The sequence below is a fragment of the Phaseolus vulgaris genome, chromosome 8, assembly GCF_051622355.1.
Source record: "Phaseolus vulgaris cultivar YP4 chromosome 8, ASM5162235v1, whole genome shotgun sequence".
Taxonomy (NCBI): Eukaryota; Viridiplantae; Streptophyta; class Magnoliopsida; order Fabales; family Fabaceae; genus Phaseolus; species Phaseolus vulgaris.
Genome location: NC_143505.1, coordinates 17,219,231 through 17,237,381, shown reverse-complemented (window position 1 = coordinate 17,237,381; position 18,151 = coordinate 17,219,231). Strand labels below are relative to the sequence as shown.

Sequence of the window (18,151 nt, the reverse complement as noted above, 5' to 3'; positions counted from 1 at the left end):
GCAACTATGTCTACCCGAATGAAGGTTTTGAGAACAAATGCATTGCATGAGTTGTTAGAGATAATAAATGAACTAAAAAATTTAGTCGGTTGAGACCTATCTGTCAATGAAAAAACAAAACTATATTTCCCACAATTAGAAAATAACTTGATAAAATTATTTTGATTTTACATAAAATAAAACTTTGAAGTTCTTATAAACCATGGACCTAATTTGACTTTATTATTTTGAAAAGTTGCGTTTTGATTGAATCTTATCTACATGTCATCACTAGTATAATTATAGGGATGAAGAGAGGGTAAGCTTACGTATGGAGACTATTAATCCTTTTTATTTGGGGAAATCATCAATGATAACCCTTGTAATAAGGTTACATATGACTTAAATTTATTTTTGTTTATGAAAACACATTTTCTAATTTTATTTCTTTCTTAAATATGTATTTTGTTAAAGAAAATATTTGTAGTGAAACCATATTTTTGTTAAGTTTTGTGGATAACCTAATAGGTTAAAAGGCAAAAACAATTTAGTTCTATTCATTTTTATGGTTTACATTTTTTTATGTCCAATCTAACCTGTGTTGTGCCACCGAGTTAAAAGAGTACATTGGTCTATTTAAAATAAAGACCTAAAAAATATAAAATGGGTATTTTAAATTTAATTTACTTGAATAGTTTTTTATTGGATGTACTAATTACATATTCAAATGCTACTATGTATATATATTGATAAAATAATACTACTTTAAATTTTTTAAATTATAATTCATTTATTAGAAAAGAGGTTGACCCAAAAAGCTACACTATCTAATTGAACCGATTTGGCTTGTGAGCTAAATGTGTCAAACAAAAATGTTCAACGATTTTAGTTTATAATCTAGTTCGATCTTTATATAGAAATTATCCAAATCATATTGAGTGGAATGTATTTTGAAAACTTTAATTAGGACTTAGATATTGTGATCTATATGTGTCACACTTTTGGTATTTGGTGTTATGATATGTTTATAAGATTTTCATGTAAGGAAAATTATTAAATATAAATTAATTTTAAAAATTAAAATAATTTGTTATTATATTAATTATGTTAAATATTATTTTATAAATTAAAAAAATATATTAATATTTAAAATAGTTTTTATTGTCAATAAAAAAATTATAAATTATTTTTTAAATTGGTATTTAACATTAGTTATCTAAGTTTTAACTACTATTTATTTTAGATTCTAAATTAGTTACCAGTTTAGAAACTAATTATACTTTTTTTTATTAATAATAAAAACTACTTTAGATACTAATATTTTGTTAATTTATAAAATAGTATCTAACTTAGTCAATATAATAATTAATTATTATTTTTATCTAAAATTAATTGTTATGTAGTGATTTTTTTTAATTGACAACAAATTAATATATTAAAACAACATACTTAAGGTGTACTCTAACCCTTATACAAAAATAAACCGACAAAAACTCCTTCAAACTGCTTAAAGCCTTACAAGGGTATTTCTTCTTACTCTCACAAAAAAGAAAAAAATTATCCTACTAGGCATTCAAAAAAGTTGTGTATAGAATACACACTACACCACATTGAACTGATTGCACCTGAGCCCCTTTTAGTCAATATTGTATATGCAGATTTCCATAACCATTTATCCTTCCTGGTTAAATTTAAGGTTTGACTTCATAATAGAAATAAATTCTTCCAATTAGGTCTTCTCCCATTTGAACCACTCTTTTCTCCATTTAGGTTTCCATACCCAACTATCCCTTCACCAACTGCCGAAATTGCTCAAGGGTTGATCTTGGAATAGACAGTTGTTAAAGTGCCTTGAGAACCTGACTTTTAATTGACAGTTATCAATCCAGGTGTCTTCCCACAACTTTATAATTGTTCCTGACCTAATAACCTAGTCCGTATTAGAGTCAAATCAGTTGTTCCCTTGTCCATCCTCGCACGCTTTACTTAGGTCACACCAACATTTATAATTGTGCTTCTTTAGATTAGAAGCATATAGATTCCTCCAAGACTTATATTTTGAGGTGATAATGTCTTTCCATAGACCTGTCTCTGTAGACCCTAATCTCCATTTCCATTTACCTAGTAGGGCTTTATTAAAACCATCAATCTGCTTAATATCCAACCCACCTTCCAATTTAGATTTGCATATATTTTCCCATTTAAGCCATGCAATTTTCCTTCCCCCTACGCCCCACCCTCAAGGAAATTGTGCTGTAGTTTTGTAATCTTTTTACATATATTGGATGAGGCTTTAAGAAAAGATAGGTAATACATAGGGATCTCATTCAACAACGATTTAATAAAATAGACACGACTAACGAATGATAGATTTTTACCTTTCCAAATAGATAGTAGTCTCTTCCTGATCTTAGACACCACCAGATCCCAGAAAGTTGCCTTAGTCGAGTTTCCTCCTATAACAATCCAAGAAAAGTGAAAGGTATATTCATAATGTTGCATTGTAGCACCTCTGAGAACAAATCTAGAGAGTTCATATCCACCCCCACTGCACCAATTTTGCTTTTATGGAAGTTAACTCTTAATCCAAACCCGATTTCAAAACACCTAAGCATAACTTTAATAGTTAGAATATTTTGGATATTAAGTTCACACAGGAACAAGGTGTCATCAACAAACTGAAGTAAATTCACTTCCACTTCATATTCCCCAACTTTCAAATTTGAGAAGAGATTCTTTCTAGCCGCTTGATTTACTAGTTCTAATAAACCTTGAGCCACTATTAAGAAAAGGAACGAAGCGACTGGGTCCCTTTTGTCTGAGACCTCTGGAAGGTTTAAACTCTTTAGTAGGGCTTCCATTAACTAACACTAAGATGGACAAGAACTCCAAACTTGCTTTAATCCATTGTATCCATATATTGCAGAAGCCCATCCTTTCCATCATATAGAACAGGAAATTCCAACTAACTAAGTCATAAGCTTTTACAAAATCAATCTTCAGAATTACCTCACTCCTTTTCTTCCTTTTTAGTTCATCTATAGCCTCATTTGCATGTAACACATTATCCAACAATCCCCTTTTGCGATAAAAAAGCATATTGTGAACTATCAATCACCTTCTCCAAGTCTTTCTTGATTCTGATAGACAAAAAATTTGATATAGCCTTGTAAATACAACCTACTAGAGGTTTGTACTCATCAACATATTGAGGGTTAGATGATTTAGCAATGAAAGTGATGAAGAATGAATTACATCCTTTTGGTAAGATTCCCGTAGAGTGAAAAACTTGTACTTCCTCAGTGAAATCCTTTTTTAAGATATGCCAATGGCTCTTAATGAAGTTAAAACTTACACTGTCAGGGTTGGGACTTTTACATCCCCCCCCCCCCCCAATTCACCTCTGTTTCCTCAAAAGGGGTGACCAATCTAACCCCATTATCTTCCACTGATGACATTCTATTTGAGAAGAACTTGAAAAGCTCTTCTTTTACCAATCTTAGCTCTTCGATCCACTTATCCTGGCAGAACACCCCTTTTAACTCATTTTTTAATCTTCTCCATTTTATCATGACATGAAAATACTTGGAATTAGAGTCACCATGCTTGAACCAAAGGATATTGAACCTTTGTTAGAGTAGAAACTCATTTTTCATACAAAGAATGTGTAACTGGATCAGAATGTCCCTACGATCGTTAATCGCGCTGTAATGAAGGTTGTTATCGTGATCCAACTAATCTAGCCCCTATAATTTGTTAATAAGTTCCAACCTTAAACACTTAGTGTAGCCAAACACTTCTTTGTTCCACACTCTCAAATCACTTATGAGCATTTTTAATTTGTTCTTAAGTTTCTGCACTTGGTTACCCCACACTACATAATTGTCCCATTTTTCTTTGACAAAAACACTAAATCTCTTATCTTCCTACCACATATCCAAAAACCTGAAAGGCTCAGATTCGCAATCCATTATGTGAGATTTCAACACCAAAGCACAACGGTCTGAAACAAGGCATCCTAAGACGTGTTGCTTACATCCAATCCAAAAATGAAGGCACTCCATAGAAACAAGGATTATGTTTATCCTACTCTTTGCCTTACCATTAGGTCTGTACCAAGTGTATTTTCTACCACAACAAGGAATGTCAAACAACTGGTTTTTTTATCTTGTGACTACAACAAGTTTTTTTATCTAATTGATTACAACTGATTGTTTGCTACTTAGTGTTTTTCAACGGTTTTGAAAAAGCTTTGCTTTCTTTTGTCTTTTCTGTAAAAAAAACAGTTGGTTATTCGATAAAACAACTGGCTTTATATGAAATTCTTAACAGAAAAATAAATCAATTAGTTGTTTTTACAAAATAATCAATTGTTTTTCTAACAAAATTCTGTTATGAATTCCAAACTATTTTTAAATGTTTCTAACTGCTTTTAATTAATGATCTAACAGTTTTAACCACTTCTTTGAGTCTATATAAAGCTTTTAATTAATGATCTAACAGTTTTAACCACTTCTTTGAGTCTATATAAAGACTGTTTTGTGATTTTTTCAAGTACCAAAGAAATAGAGTTTATTAAAAACATTTTCAAGAGAATCAAGAGCCTTTGGATCATTACTTCTGTGTGAAATAGGAACTGAGTTTTCTATTCATTTGTACTACTGCTTTGTAAAGCCCAGGTGTATTCTATTTCCTTCTTTGAATACTATAATTCTGTGTAAGTCAGCTTCAGAAAGGGTTTCTAGAAACTGATGTGTTGCTAATGAGTGTTGTTTGTTCTTGAGGGGTTCAAGATCAACATTCTTGGTGTGTTTTGTAATCTAGTTTTTGATTGCGTAGTGAATTCTTAGTGGTTAGCTAAGGATTGGATGTAGCTCTTGGTTAAGAGTGAACCAATATAAATATTTGTGTGTGAATCTCTCTATCCCTTCTCTTATACACTAGTTTGCAATTTGTTCTTTGTTTTTTGGCATAAACAATCAGTTGTTAACAATTGGTTGATTTTTTTATAATGAATTATAAATCTAAAATTTTATCCAGTTGAATAGAAAATCAATTGGTTATTTTTTTTAGAATTTTTCACTCTACTTCCAATCTTTGCAAAAATCTTGTGAAAATAATTCACCCCTTCTTATTTTGGCCACACATTCTAACACAATATTCATAAATCACATATTGTGAATTTATTGAAAATTGTCTCATATCAATCATAAAAAGATTTCAACACAATTTATTTAAATTTGATTAAATTAAATTGATCTGTGAGATTATCGATTCTAATAAACATTCTCATATATTTTTTCACCTTCACCTACCTCATAACTAAAAACAATGAAACTTGTAGGATAAACATAAATGAGTCAAAATGCATGTAACTTATATTTAACTATAGATTTCATGATTCTTTTGCAAATATCTAATACAACATGCACTACAGAATTTGCTTTACCATCAATTGCACATCACGAAAATTAAAACCAATAAATTAGAGTCATAAAAGTGTAAAGACGAAAATTATAGAGAAGGGAATGAAGGAAAACAAAACTAAATTAACTGGAATTAAGCATCCTCTGTAGAATGTTTCCTGGAAAATAAACACTTAAGAGGTTGTAACCTTTTGGATCGAGAAACCTTGTAAGAGTGATCATGGCTGTTTTAACATGATGCTTTTTTTGTACTAATTAAAAGTCTGCTTAAATTAGATGTACAACTTTTTTTTATCAAATAATAAATAATAAATTAAATATGAACCACTTGAGGGAGATCTCACAAACCTCACAAACCAACTCTAGAACTACCCGACAAAACTACATTACTTAACCAACTTCATACAAACCAAATGATTAAGACACCATTCAAAATAAAAGAAAGTAGTTGATGATAACTAAAAAGTAATCCAAGACCAAATATACTTTTAATTGAATCAAAGCTAAGAGTTTCAAACCAACCACCCCCTTCTTTGCTATCTAAGCAAAAGCACTACAACAATGTCATCTTCACTGAATGAACATTCACATTTTCATTCACGATATCTTAGAGTATTTGCACTTGTTAATTGTGTGAATTTGTTTGTAGAATTTACCTATAGTGTGTGGCATCTTTTGCACTTGCATGTGTTTTGTTGATGCATCTAGCTAGTGCCTCGTGTTGGTCTATTGAGCATGCCTTGTGTAGCAATAAAGTTGAGTTTCATCGCTCAAAAGAAAAACATGCGTTTCTGCTTTTCTTTTTTTCCTACATAGCTACCTCTAGCTACAAGTTCATAAAAGAAAATGAAAAATCTTTTACTTATTTTGCATGATTTTTGTATTTATGATTGAAATTGATTAAAGATATATACAAGTGAAGTTAAATATCATCTTCTAAATCAGTTTTATAAAATTAAATTAAATTTAAAATTTATTTTTTAATATTCCATGTTTTATACCATTTCATTCATTTTTGATGGAGCACAACTGTTACATCTGAAAAAAAACACATACACTTAGATTTTGATAACTAAACATGTGTTCATAAATAAAAAGGATTTCTTTAAACCCATTTATGAACTAGAAAAAAACTAATAACAACATATTTATTTTTGTCTTCCGATAAATATTTAAAATTATACAAACATTTCTAATTATATACACTTTTTTTTATCAACAATAAAAAATTAATATACACTTTTTTTATTTGCGTCTACAACATTTTCTTAGAAAAAAAAATTGAAGAGAGAAGATGTGTGACTAAATTTATTTAAGCTATAAAAAGCTTTTAAAATTCTAAAATGATAAATAATATCTCAAATTTATAATTTAATAAAAATAAAATGAATAATTTTTCATTTTATTCGATTGATTTCGTGGATTTAATTAGTACATGATTTTATTCAAGCCAAACAAAATAGGTGTAAATGTTCCACTAATTAAAAAACGAATAAAATATATATATATATATATATATATATATATATATATAAAAGAGAAGAGAATACCATTATATAAACAATTAGTTCTAAGTTTTAAGTTTTTTAGTTAAGATTTTATATCCGTACAAAAAAATCATCAAATAAAAACTAATTTTAGATATCAAAATAATTAATTACTTTTTGACTAAATTAAAAACCATTTTATAAATTAAAAAAAAACATTGATATCTAAAATAATTTCTATTATTAATAAAAACTTATAAAATAATATCTAAATTAGTATTTAACTATTAGCTACTAAGATTTTAGTTATTTATTACTTTATATTCTAAATTATTCTCTATTAGTCTTTTAGAAATTAATTTATAATCTAAAATATTAGTAGCCAAAATCTGGATAGCTAATTTAAATATCAATTTAAAAATGATTTTATAATTTTTTATTAATAATAGAAATTATTGTAGATTGAAATATTTTTCAGTGTCTAAATTAATATTTAATTTAATTAATATAGTTACTAATTATTTTTAATTTTTAAATTTATTTTTTATTTAATGATTTTTTTAGTGATAATATTTCTTTATATAATTGACTACACGTTTAATAAGTAAAATATATATATATATATAATCGAATATGAAGTGATCAAATAACCTTAATCTTCACACAAAATTCAAGAGACCGTTCATGTAAACATGTTATTTAAATGTATACTAAATATAACAGATTGAGAGATGCATTGTACATAGTAAAATTTCGTTCCATATATTATCTCTAAAAAAAATTAAACCTAAGTTTTTTTTAAACTTATAAATAGAAAAAAAATTGATAATTATAAAATTTGTCTATTTAATAAGAAAAAAATTATAATGTGCGACATTTCCTCCAAGTTTCGTATAAAACAAGACCCAAATCATTGCTATAAATTGAAACTATGATGATATAAATGATTGTACAAGAAACCATAATAATAAATTCTGAAATAAATAACAACTTTTTTTCATAATGATGAAAAAAATAATATTTATATGCATGGCATAATTAAAAATATTTAAATCCCATCACTAACTCAATCATAGTGGCTTAACCCTAAACTAAATGAATCCAACTATGCAAATGCAAACTCTTGTTAATTTAGATTTTGGACATGAACCGGAAAAAACGGAGATCCAAGTCCGAAAATGCATTGAAGTTTGAGATTTTAGAGAGAAAGCGTATCCGGAAAAGGACACGTGTCAGTTGACAGGGTGTTATATTTGACTTGATTGTTCTTGTGAAATAGAAAAAAAGAACATGGCACGTTGCTTAATAATGAGACAATTCGTACACTTACCTAAACTTTCAGGACGCCCCTTTCTTATCTTTAGCCACTCACATGCCAAAATTTGCTCTTTTTTTTTTAATTATGAATTTCAATTTTACATTATTAAATAAACAAGAGATAATATATTTCAATAAATAAAATATTTAAAAATATAATTTATTTTAAGAACTAAATCAAACACTATCGTTTTAGAAGCACTAAAACCATGTTAATTCAATCATTGTTATACCATTCAAGTAACACCCAATTGAACATAAAAGTTGATACAGAATGAGACACTTCTATGAAAGAATTTGACAATTAAAGAGGCAATCCTGTTAAATAATGTATGAATCACTGTAAATTTTTTAATATCTGTTTTCGATTTTTATAAATAAAAGATATTAACTCTTTCCATAAAAACAATTGATATGATTATCATATAAATATTAATAAAAGAGAATTCTTTTACTGACCTTTTTAATGTATATATTCTCTTATCAATTTTATCCTCATAAACACAACCTATTTTATTGATTTTGTTATTTGTAAAATAGACTACCTATCACAAATAGCTTTTGCATTACAACATTATCAAAGTTAATAAAAAATATTTATTTTTATAATTTTTACATTGATCTTTTTATAATTTCAATATAAATTTTAATAATAACTTTTTATTTAATAAATATTATAAATATATTTTTATTTTTTATTATCCTAAAAAATTAGATACACATATTCATAGGGACTTACATTTCCACTAATATAAATAAAGAGGTTAATCTCACATTATATTTTCTTATAATAATAGAATATCAACTAATTATAAATCATGTTGAATATGCATGGTATTGTATATTTTTTATTTAAGAATGAAAATGATTTAAATAATAAATATTAACATAGATTTAATAATTTTTTTCAATATTTATGTGTTTCTGAAAAAATTAAAAATAACATGTTATTTTTAGTACGGTATTTTTTAAATTTGAAAAGGTTAGTATAATTTTTTAAAATAAAATATAAATGAAAAATATCTTTCACAATTAATACACTTTTTTTAATTTTTTCAATTATATATATGGATAAAACAAATAAGACATAATTATCAAAACAAATTATTCAAAAAATCAATATCATGCTGTACATTGTTTAAAGGGTGAGACATAAACTTTCATCATCTTTTTTTTTTTTTATAAATATAAAAGTTTATTTTCTTAATGACTATATTACTTTTAAAAATAGGTTGTGAAATCATTAGTGGAGTATTAACATATAATTTTTCTTGTTTGAATAGGCAAATAATTGTTTTTCTTAATAAGAAAAGTTAAACATAAAATAAAAATGGTTCATAAATTAGAACAGAGATATATGAAAAATATAGTTTGGTTTGTGAGCAATGGTGTAGACGAGTATTGATTGCGTAATGAGAAAGAGAGGAGAGAGATGCGAGGTGGGAAAAGAAGAAAGAGAGAGAAGCAAAGTAGTTAATGGCAGTTAGAGCGGTGGTAAGTTAGTTACTCCTAGTTACTCATTCCCCTGATTAACTTAACCCTGGTTAAGAGTCTCTCCCACTCCCTTCTCTTTCTCTTCCCATGTACGTGCCTTGCTATTTAAACCCCCTCTCCCTCACCTTCCTCTCTGGCTCCATCCTTTTTCTCTCCTCCTACTCCTCCCTCTCACAACATTAACAACCAACAACAAGGTACAGTAATTTGTGTTCAGAGAAACTTCCAAAACCACGCAGCTGAGCAATGAAGCAGTTGTCTCTCACACTCTTCACTCTCACCGTTCTGCTTGCGCTGACGCTTTCTGCTGCCACCAACGCACTCAATCAAAATGAGGTCACCAAAGACAAAGCTACAGAATCAAGGTATCTCAGCCAAAGAAATGCTTCAAGCTTCTACCTTCTTCCCTCTTCAAATTCTATCCATTTTTTTTTGTTTTAGATTATTTGTTTTCTAGAGTCTGATTTCAGAAATGCTTTTTTCCGGACTGAACAGGGATGTGGTTGGAGATAAGGAGTTGCGAGTTCAGAGCTTGAAGAATTCGTCGATGGCAGAAAGGTTAGTGTTTTGTTTGCTGCTTCTACGATTTACTGACGGTGTGGGTTTTACAATCTGGCCGTCCACGTGGAATCGGGAAAATGAGAGCCGTCGGAAGAGAACCAATCTGAGCCGTTGATTAATTCTGTTGAGGAGTTTATTTGGTTATAATTTAAACGGTGTCGTTTTAGCTGTTCTGCTATTTGTGGAGTGTAGTTGATTTATTTTAGTTTATTTTCAGGTTGGAGGATGCTTTGAATGAACATGCAGTTGATAATCCAGAGGAGATTGCTTCTATGGTTGATGAGTAATATTTCTTTCTCTGTCTGTTTCTCTTTTTCCTCAGTTTCTGTGTGTTAATTCATTTTTATTATATAAATTTTTGCTTTTGTTTTCTAGTAATATTATTGGTTGCTTTATATCTCATCTCATCGTAGGTCATGTGCTTCGCAGATTAGTTTAACTGTTTACAATTTTTTATTTGCTTAGAGAAGAGGGCTCACATGATCATTTAACAGAATATAAGGATCAACAGAGAATCAGCATGGCAAACCCACTTGGCTTTAGTTATTAATGTAGTAATAATTATTGAGATACAGGACCAAAGAAGAAAAACACATACCCTTGATTAGTTCTCGTGAATCCTCCTCTTGGAATAATAATATTGGATAATAACCTTTTCATTCCTTTTTAGCGAATTTTTCCTTTAAGAAAACTCTGTCAAAGTGGTTAACTTATCTATGTTTTATTTGAAAGCTACAAGCTATATATGTGTTATTCTTTTGATAATTAAGAGGGTATCCCAACGGCTTTCCATTATTGGGGTTACCCCAAATCTATGCCTGTTTAGTACAGGGTAAGATATCCACATCATAACAAATGCCAAAGGGATTTTAGAGCAAATTTCCTTGTTGGAAAAAATATCACCTCTGCAAAACAAAATCTCCTGAAAAGTTCTAAGCTAATAATTGATTGGGAATGACCTATTGTTTCTTTTGAAAGATTATATTTTAGTACTAAAGTGTTAGTGTTTTGACTCTTATATGAGTTGAGCAAAATATTATGTGAACTATATCAGAAGATAAGTCTTTAATGCTCGAAATTGTCACCTGTAGGAAAAGTTTAAGTGTATAGTTTTATCACACAATAGTTTAGGATCATATGTAAAGAAAACGAGAAAAAATAATAGTATTTGATTCCAAGATTTGTGAGCTTATTCTTCGATGCCTTTCACACACTGACGTATTGAGCAGGGTTGTTATTCCCTTTAGTCACGGTGCCATTAGTTTTCAAAATTCTTTCTTTTTTTTCACAATTGATAAATGTAGTTCATGCTTTAATTAATTCTTCACGTTCTGAAGTTCCCTTACACGGTTCTAAGGAATCAACCCCATGTTCTATGCAGATGAGATCTCTTAAAAATTGAAGCGTTTATATTCCATTTGCCAGCTTAACCACATGCCAGTGTCTCGAGATCCGACCATTTCGTTCATATAATTTTCTTGTCTTTTTTTATTTTCCTTATCCTAAAATTGCTTTTCAAGTACAAACACCTTTTTGTACCTAAAGTCCAAGTTTCATTACTAATGACATCATTAAGTCATTGAGCCTTGGGTATACCTGTCATTTCATTTCTTCTTCACATTTTTTGACTAATGGTCCCCTTAATTGCTTCCCAAATCACATTCACTAGTAGACAGTAGGTGAGAGTTATTTTCATCTTGATTCGGCAAACAAGACTATTTTAATCATATAACTATAGCATAAATTCCCTTCTTAATATCTAATATATGACCTACAGGAAAGTCTTGATATATTGTAAGGAGTAAAGCTGGTTAGGGTGTTATTTTTACTCACATGGATTTATAGTTTTAAACATGATGAAAACCAAAATGAGAATCATTAGAGTCACTTTGCATTCTCCTATTGATTTGGATAAAATAATGCATCAACCATTCCAAATGATGATTTGGTCCTACGTAGAGTCTCATATGAGTAGATGAGGACTGTTTTGTGCATCATTGATTGCATTTGCCCTCTTTAGATCTCTGGCAGTAGAACAAAATATACAAAGTTGAATTCAGAGTGTTGGGAACTTATGCAGCTCCCACTCCCACATCTTGGAACAGGGTGGGGTAATGCACATGAATGATGTTCCTCTCTCCAGCCTGTCTGCAAGAAATGGCTCCAAAATGCAGATCAGATCTGGTTCCACCGTAATACTTTCTAGTCATAGTTGTATTTTGGCCGATCCTGCATCTGCTGTCTGTCTGACACATTATGCTATTCAATGAGACCTCCATGAGCTTATTAAATGACCATCATTTAGGAAATTAATAATAACGCTTTTCGCCACCGACACCCTAAAGTACTAAGCAGAAACTAGATCTCCCCCACCTTCACATTTATTTCTACCAGATAAATTATGCTTGATTCCAACCCCCGATTTTCCGTATGCACCGTATCATTCTATCCCTGTAGACCCACATGACCGACTCACCCCACCCATGCATAAATATCAATCATATATTCATTCCCACTTGCATATTAAACTGTTTATCATTAACTCCTTTTAATTTTCAATTCATTCTTTCATTTCATCACGTCTATCATATCACAAATTATTTATCAACTCTAACAAATATTTTTGTTTTTTTACTAACATGCTACAACTCTTATACAAGTGTTGCTCTAGATACCAATCATGTAATATAAGAGCATATGGATGTACACAGTTCAAAATATCCATATTCATCGATATCAAATTGTCTGACGTGAATAAAAAAAACACGTCATATTCATAACTTTTTTATTTGATCACACTTCTACTCTCTTTTCTCACTTTCTTTTTATTTTTTTATCATGTCCTTTTGTCAGTTTCTTTCTCTATTTATTTGTCCTTTGTCTATCTCCTTGCTTCAGCCTTTATATTCACAAGAAAATCTTATTAACCTTTTTGTATAATAATTATAAAATATAAACTTAAACAGTAGTTAAGACTAGAAACAAGTACTGATCTAGGCCTCTCTAATCATTTTTCGAATCCAGGAAGTAAGATGAATTTTCTTCTGAAAAGAATAGATGAAAACTCCGAGCTGAGTAAAGAAACTTTTCCCTTAGTTATAACGTACGTGTCTTTTTAATTTAATTTATGTATGACTTAAAACAGGAGCATACGCAATTCGACGGCTAGAAGGAATCTGAATTTCTTCTCATGCGGGACGGGGAACCCAATCGATGACTGCTGGCGGTGCGACAAGCGGTGGTACCTCCGGCGAAAGCGGCTCGCCAACTGCGGCATCGGCTTCGGCCGCAACGCGATCGGCGGGCGCGATGGCCGCTACTATGTTGTGTCGGACCCGAACGACGACGACCCGGTGAACCCGAAACCGGGGACGCTCCGGCACGCCGTGATCCAGGACCGTCCCCTGTGGATCGTGTTCAAGAGGGACATGGTGATCACGCTGAAGCAGGAGCTGATAATGAACAGCTTCAAGACCATCGACGGACGCGGCGCCAACGTCCATATCGCCTACGGCGCCTGCATTACCGTCCAGTTCATCACGAACGTCATCATCCACGGCCTCCACATTCACGACTGCAAGCAAACGGGCAACGCCATGGTTCGCAGTTCCCCCTCCCACTACGGATGGAGAACGATGGCTGACGGGGATGGCATCTCCATCTTTGGTTCAAGCCACATTTGGATCGACCATAACTCCCTCTCCACTTGCGCTGATGGACTTATCGACGCCGTTATGGGTTCCACTGCCATTACCATCTCCAACAACTACTTCACCCACCACAACGAGGTATATCCCTACTTTCCATTGCCACATGTCACATCATTCATTTATTAACACAAACACTAATACCACCACATTCTCTTTTTTCTTTCATTTTTAATAAATTATAATTTATAACCAAACCAAAATAAATACTTAATGCTTGTCTCTTCCACCTTTCCTTTTAGTTCAAACACAGATCTAGCTAACCAGGGTTGGAAGATATCAGTTAAAATATTAAAAATTATAAAAGACAAAATTTTTATGTATCCTAGTAAAAATACCAAGCATTTTCCTTAAAATATTGGTGATGCTAATTTCTTGTAATTGCCTTTAAAATTATACAGGTCATGCTTCTGGGTCACAGTGACTCTTATGTCCGCGACAAGCAGATGCAAGTGACCATTGCTTACAACCATTTTGGGGAGGGACTTATCCAAAGAATGCCCAGGTAACTAACATCTTTTAAGCATCCAAGAAGAGATCAATTTTGTTTGACCTTTACTTTTCAATTTTGCCATCCAATTACAGATCACTTTATGATATTTCCCACTCTATAACTCAATGATTGGATAACTTTCTATCTAATCAACTATCACAATTAAATTATATTATTATTTTTCCTTTTGAGAGATGTTGGGTCCGCTGTTTGCATCCTTGGCTTCTTCATTTATCTCACGAGGTTCTTGGGCCCGCCTGCATCATGTTTTGTGTTGGGTCATCGGAAGCCCATTTTAATTTAATAAGTTTTAATAGTGGCCATTGCACCCGTAATTTGAAGGTGCTCTGCTTCAGATTTATAAAATACATTATTCCAGAATGCATTTTTGGATCTTAAAATACATTTTGAATCTTAATTAAGTTGTTTAGTAAATTAAAAAGGACATCTACTGACAGAGGATTTATATATGTTAACAAGGAATTGTTTATGGATAACGCAGATGCAGACACGGGTATTTCCACGTGGTTAACAATGACTATACCCACTGGGTAATGTATGCAATTGGTGGCAGTGCTGAGCCCACAATTAACAGCCAAGGCAACAGATACCTTGCTCCTGTGAATCCTTTTGCCAAAGAGGTAATAAAATGCCTACCCACGTAATGGTGTTACCGCCGATGATGATGATGAACTTTTTTTATTAAAAATGGGAAATTCAATGTGAACAGGTGACAAAGAGAGTAGATACTGGTTCATCCGTATGGAAAAGTTGGAATTGGAGATCTGAAGGAGACCTTTTGCTGAATGGAGCCTTTTTCACTTCTTCAGGAGCAGGAGCTGCAGCGAGCTATGCTAGAGCCTCAAGTTTGGGGGCCAAATCATCTTCTTTGGTTGGTACCCTTACCTCTGGAGCTGGTGTTCTTACCTGTCGCAGGGGTAACATGTGTTAATATCAAACACACTACAACCAAAGGAAAACCAATTGAAACACCCCAAGAATACTTAAAACAAAATGAGGCAGATAAAAAGCATAAAGTAAAGGAAGAAAGAAAAGTTTTCATTCTTTTTCCTCTTATTATTGCGTTGTTATAGATGTAATGATTGAGTTTGCAGATGCAGCAAGTGTGATCACACCCGTTGTTTGTCTTCTGACTAGTTAGATATCGGGGGGAACACTGTACATTTTATGTCAACTGTTATCAAATTTATAACAGTGATTGCTTGAAAGGCATTTCCCAGTTTCTGAATTATCAGTTGTGGCCGAGAGATTTCCCTATAATTTTCCAAGGGAAACTAAATTTACTCTCTCTCCCCCTTAGTTTCTTTCTGTCTTCTCATCTATCCTCCATTGTAACCTTCATTATGTTTGTGTCCTTCATTTAGTAAAACGCTTCATTTGTCCACAATGAAATGGGCAAAAAGGAAGGTGGGATAAAAATCAATGTATTACTCAAATAGTTGGTTGTGTATTTGTTTAAATCACAATATTATCATCTTCTACTACCTTTCTCATCTCCTGCATGCATGTCCCTTTCAGATTACTTTTTATGTTTTCTATGGTTTAGGGGTTAAATGTTTTCCCCATAAATTTTACTCTTTCCTATAAAATACGTAGGTCACTTTAAATAAGCCAAAAATATTGTGATTCAATCACTAATTAATGTCATCAAGTAAACAAATTATTATAAGTAATACATGTTTACTAAATCTCAATATTCACTACATTAAAAGAAAAAAAAATGCTACAATAACTTTCTTAAATAATTAAATATTCAATATAATATGTAAAATATTCTTTAATCTATATTTCAAAGACACTTGTTTTTTTTAAGTGAGTACATCCAAAAACAACTTTTTTCCTACCAAGAACAAACTTTAACTGCCCATTGTACCAGTCTATTGCCGACAAAGTGAACGTTTGCAAGCATATAAATTTCTAATTGTTAGTTGGACTTCTTAATTTTATAGTTTTTCAAAAACTATTTTTTTTTAAAGTATGTTTTGAAATATTAAAATTTATCACATATGAGGAAGTACTTTAAAAAAATGTCAAGCTTTCAACATACTTGTAAGAGATATTTTCTGGAAGTTTTAAAATTTCAAAAAGTTATTCTAGGAAGTGTTAAATTTAGTACATTTTAAAACTAGTTTCTAGAAGACAATATCCCGATAGGAAAGGACATTTATTTTATGTTTGTTCCTTTTTTTTTATCAATAAAAGAGAAATATATATTTAAAAAAAGGTAGAAGGATATCCTAATCCTACAAAATTAGGTTAACTTATAGGATTTTAATATAACGGTAGATAATGTCTTTTTATGAAAGAAAAATCGAATCTTCAAATTAAATTTATAATAATATGTTTTACTTTAAATCTATTTTAATAGATTTATCTTAAATTTAATTTTATATTTTTAAATTTTAAATCCAATTCAATCAATTGGATTTAGATCAAATAATTTAAATTTATATTAATTTAAATCTATTTTAATAAATTTGTTTTAAATTTATATTTATATTTTAATTTCAATCTAATTAATTGAATTTGGATTAAATATAGAGTAAATAATTTTTTAAACTCAAGTCAAGCTATCACAGGATCAAGCTGAACCTAAATCAACTTGGACTATATCAGACCTAGTTCAATCTAAGATAGGCTCAGGTGAAGTTAGTCGAGTTGGGTCTTGTCAGGTTGGTTAGGCTAAGTCCAGGTTAGGCTGAGTTAGGTCCAACTCATGTTAGGTTTAGTTAAGATTAGTCCACGTCAAGTAAGGGTGGCAGTGCGGGTTGGCCCGCCCCGCATAGGTTCGTCCTGCCTTTAGCCCACATAAATGCTGGTCAAGTTGGCCTTCCCCGCACAAGGAGTGTGACTCATTTCACTAGTCTGTCCCGCATAAGAGGTAGCCCATGGATCTTTGGGTCAGCCTGCGTAAGGAAATTTTTTCTAAATTAAAATTTCATTAATTATAAAAAGAAATATTTCTGTTGCTGAAAAATTAAAATTTTATTCTTGTTTTAATTCATTCAATTAAGATAAAAAATATAAAGGCATTCAAGTATAAGGGTTGTTAGAAGGATTGATTAAAAATAATTAAAGTTTTATTTTGCAAATATTTTCTTTATATATGTATGTAAATGTATGAGAGTATCTTATCAAAGTTTTTCCACAAAATATTTTAATGAAATCTCTTCTTTATATTATTTTTTATTAATAAATTTTAAATGTAAAACTTGATTTGAGTTGGTTTTAGGATTGCACATTTCAATTGTGTATGAGTTTTTTGTTTTAAGAAGAGTACGGTGAGAAACCCAAAGAAGATTGACACTGGATACAAATGTGAATGTTCTCTTCTAGAGGGCAAAGATAAAACACAATTATATGGTGATTAAGATGATGATGTGCGAAATGAAGAACATATAAGATGGAAGAGAACAAGATAAAAAAAAATGAATGGAAAAGAGCAACACAAGAACATAAAAGGAATGGAAAATGGCGCAAAGGAAGAAATTAAAAGATGAAAAGGAAAGAAAGGCTTAGGATGATGAAGGTGTGGTCACGCCACTTGGAGGGGGGAAGAGACTCTAAGATGAGTGGTGAAGAGCCACCACTTGAGGTGCACTACACTCAAGATAAGACCCAATTTGAGAGCACTCAAGACTCACTAAACACTACTGTAGAGTTTCT

At 30.9% G+C, this 18,151-nt stretch overlaps 1 protein-coding gene across 1 annotated transcript; it reads left to right on the top strand.

Annotated features, from left to right (window-relative positions):
- Positions 1-9,575: 9,575 nt before the first annotated feature.
- On the top strand, positions 9,576-15,969 carry LOC137823697 (putative pectate lyase 8). The gene is made up of 7 exons (XM_068628923.2): positions 9,576-10,068; positions 10,199-10,261; positions 10,482-10,547; positions 13,410-14,052; positions 14,373-14,476; positions 14,967-15,105; positions 15,195-15,969. Exons 1-7 carry the CDS (start codon positions 9,950-9,952, stop codon positions 15,414-15,416), a joined length of 1,356 nt encoding a protein of 451 aa, XP_068485024.1. The 5' UTR covers positions 9,576-9,949; the 3' UTR covers positions 15,417-15,969.
- The last annotated feature ends 2,182 nt before the right edge of the window (positions 15,970-18,151 follow it).

Bases quoted from the DNA above. Each gene is read 5' to 3' on its own strand.
- LOC137823697 (XM_068628923.2), top strand. From the start codon at position 9,950: ATGAAGCAGTTGTCTCTCACACTCTTCACTCTCACCGTTCTGCTTGCG. The intron at 10,069-10,198 runs GTATCTCAGCCA...CGGACTGAACAG, and splicing joins GACAAAGCTACAGAATCAAG to GGATGTGGTTGGAGATAAGG. The intron at 14,477-14,966 runs GTAACTAACATC...TGGATAACGCAG, and splicing joins CTTATCCAAAGAATGCCCAG to ATGCAGACACGGGTATTTCC.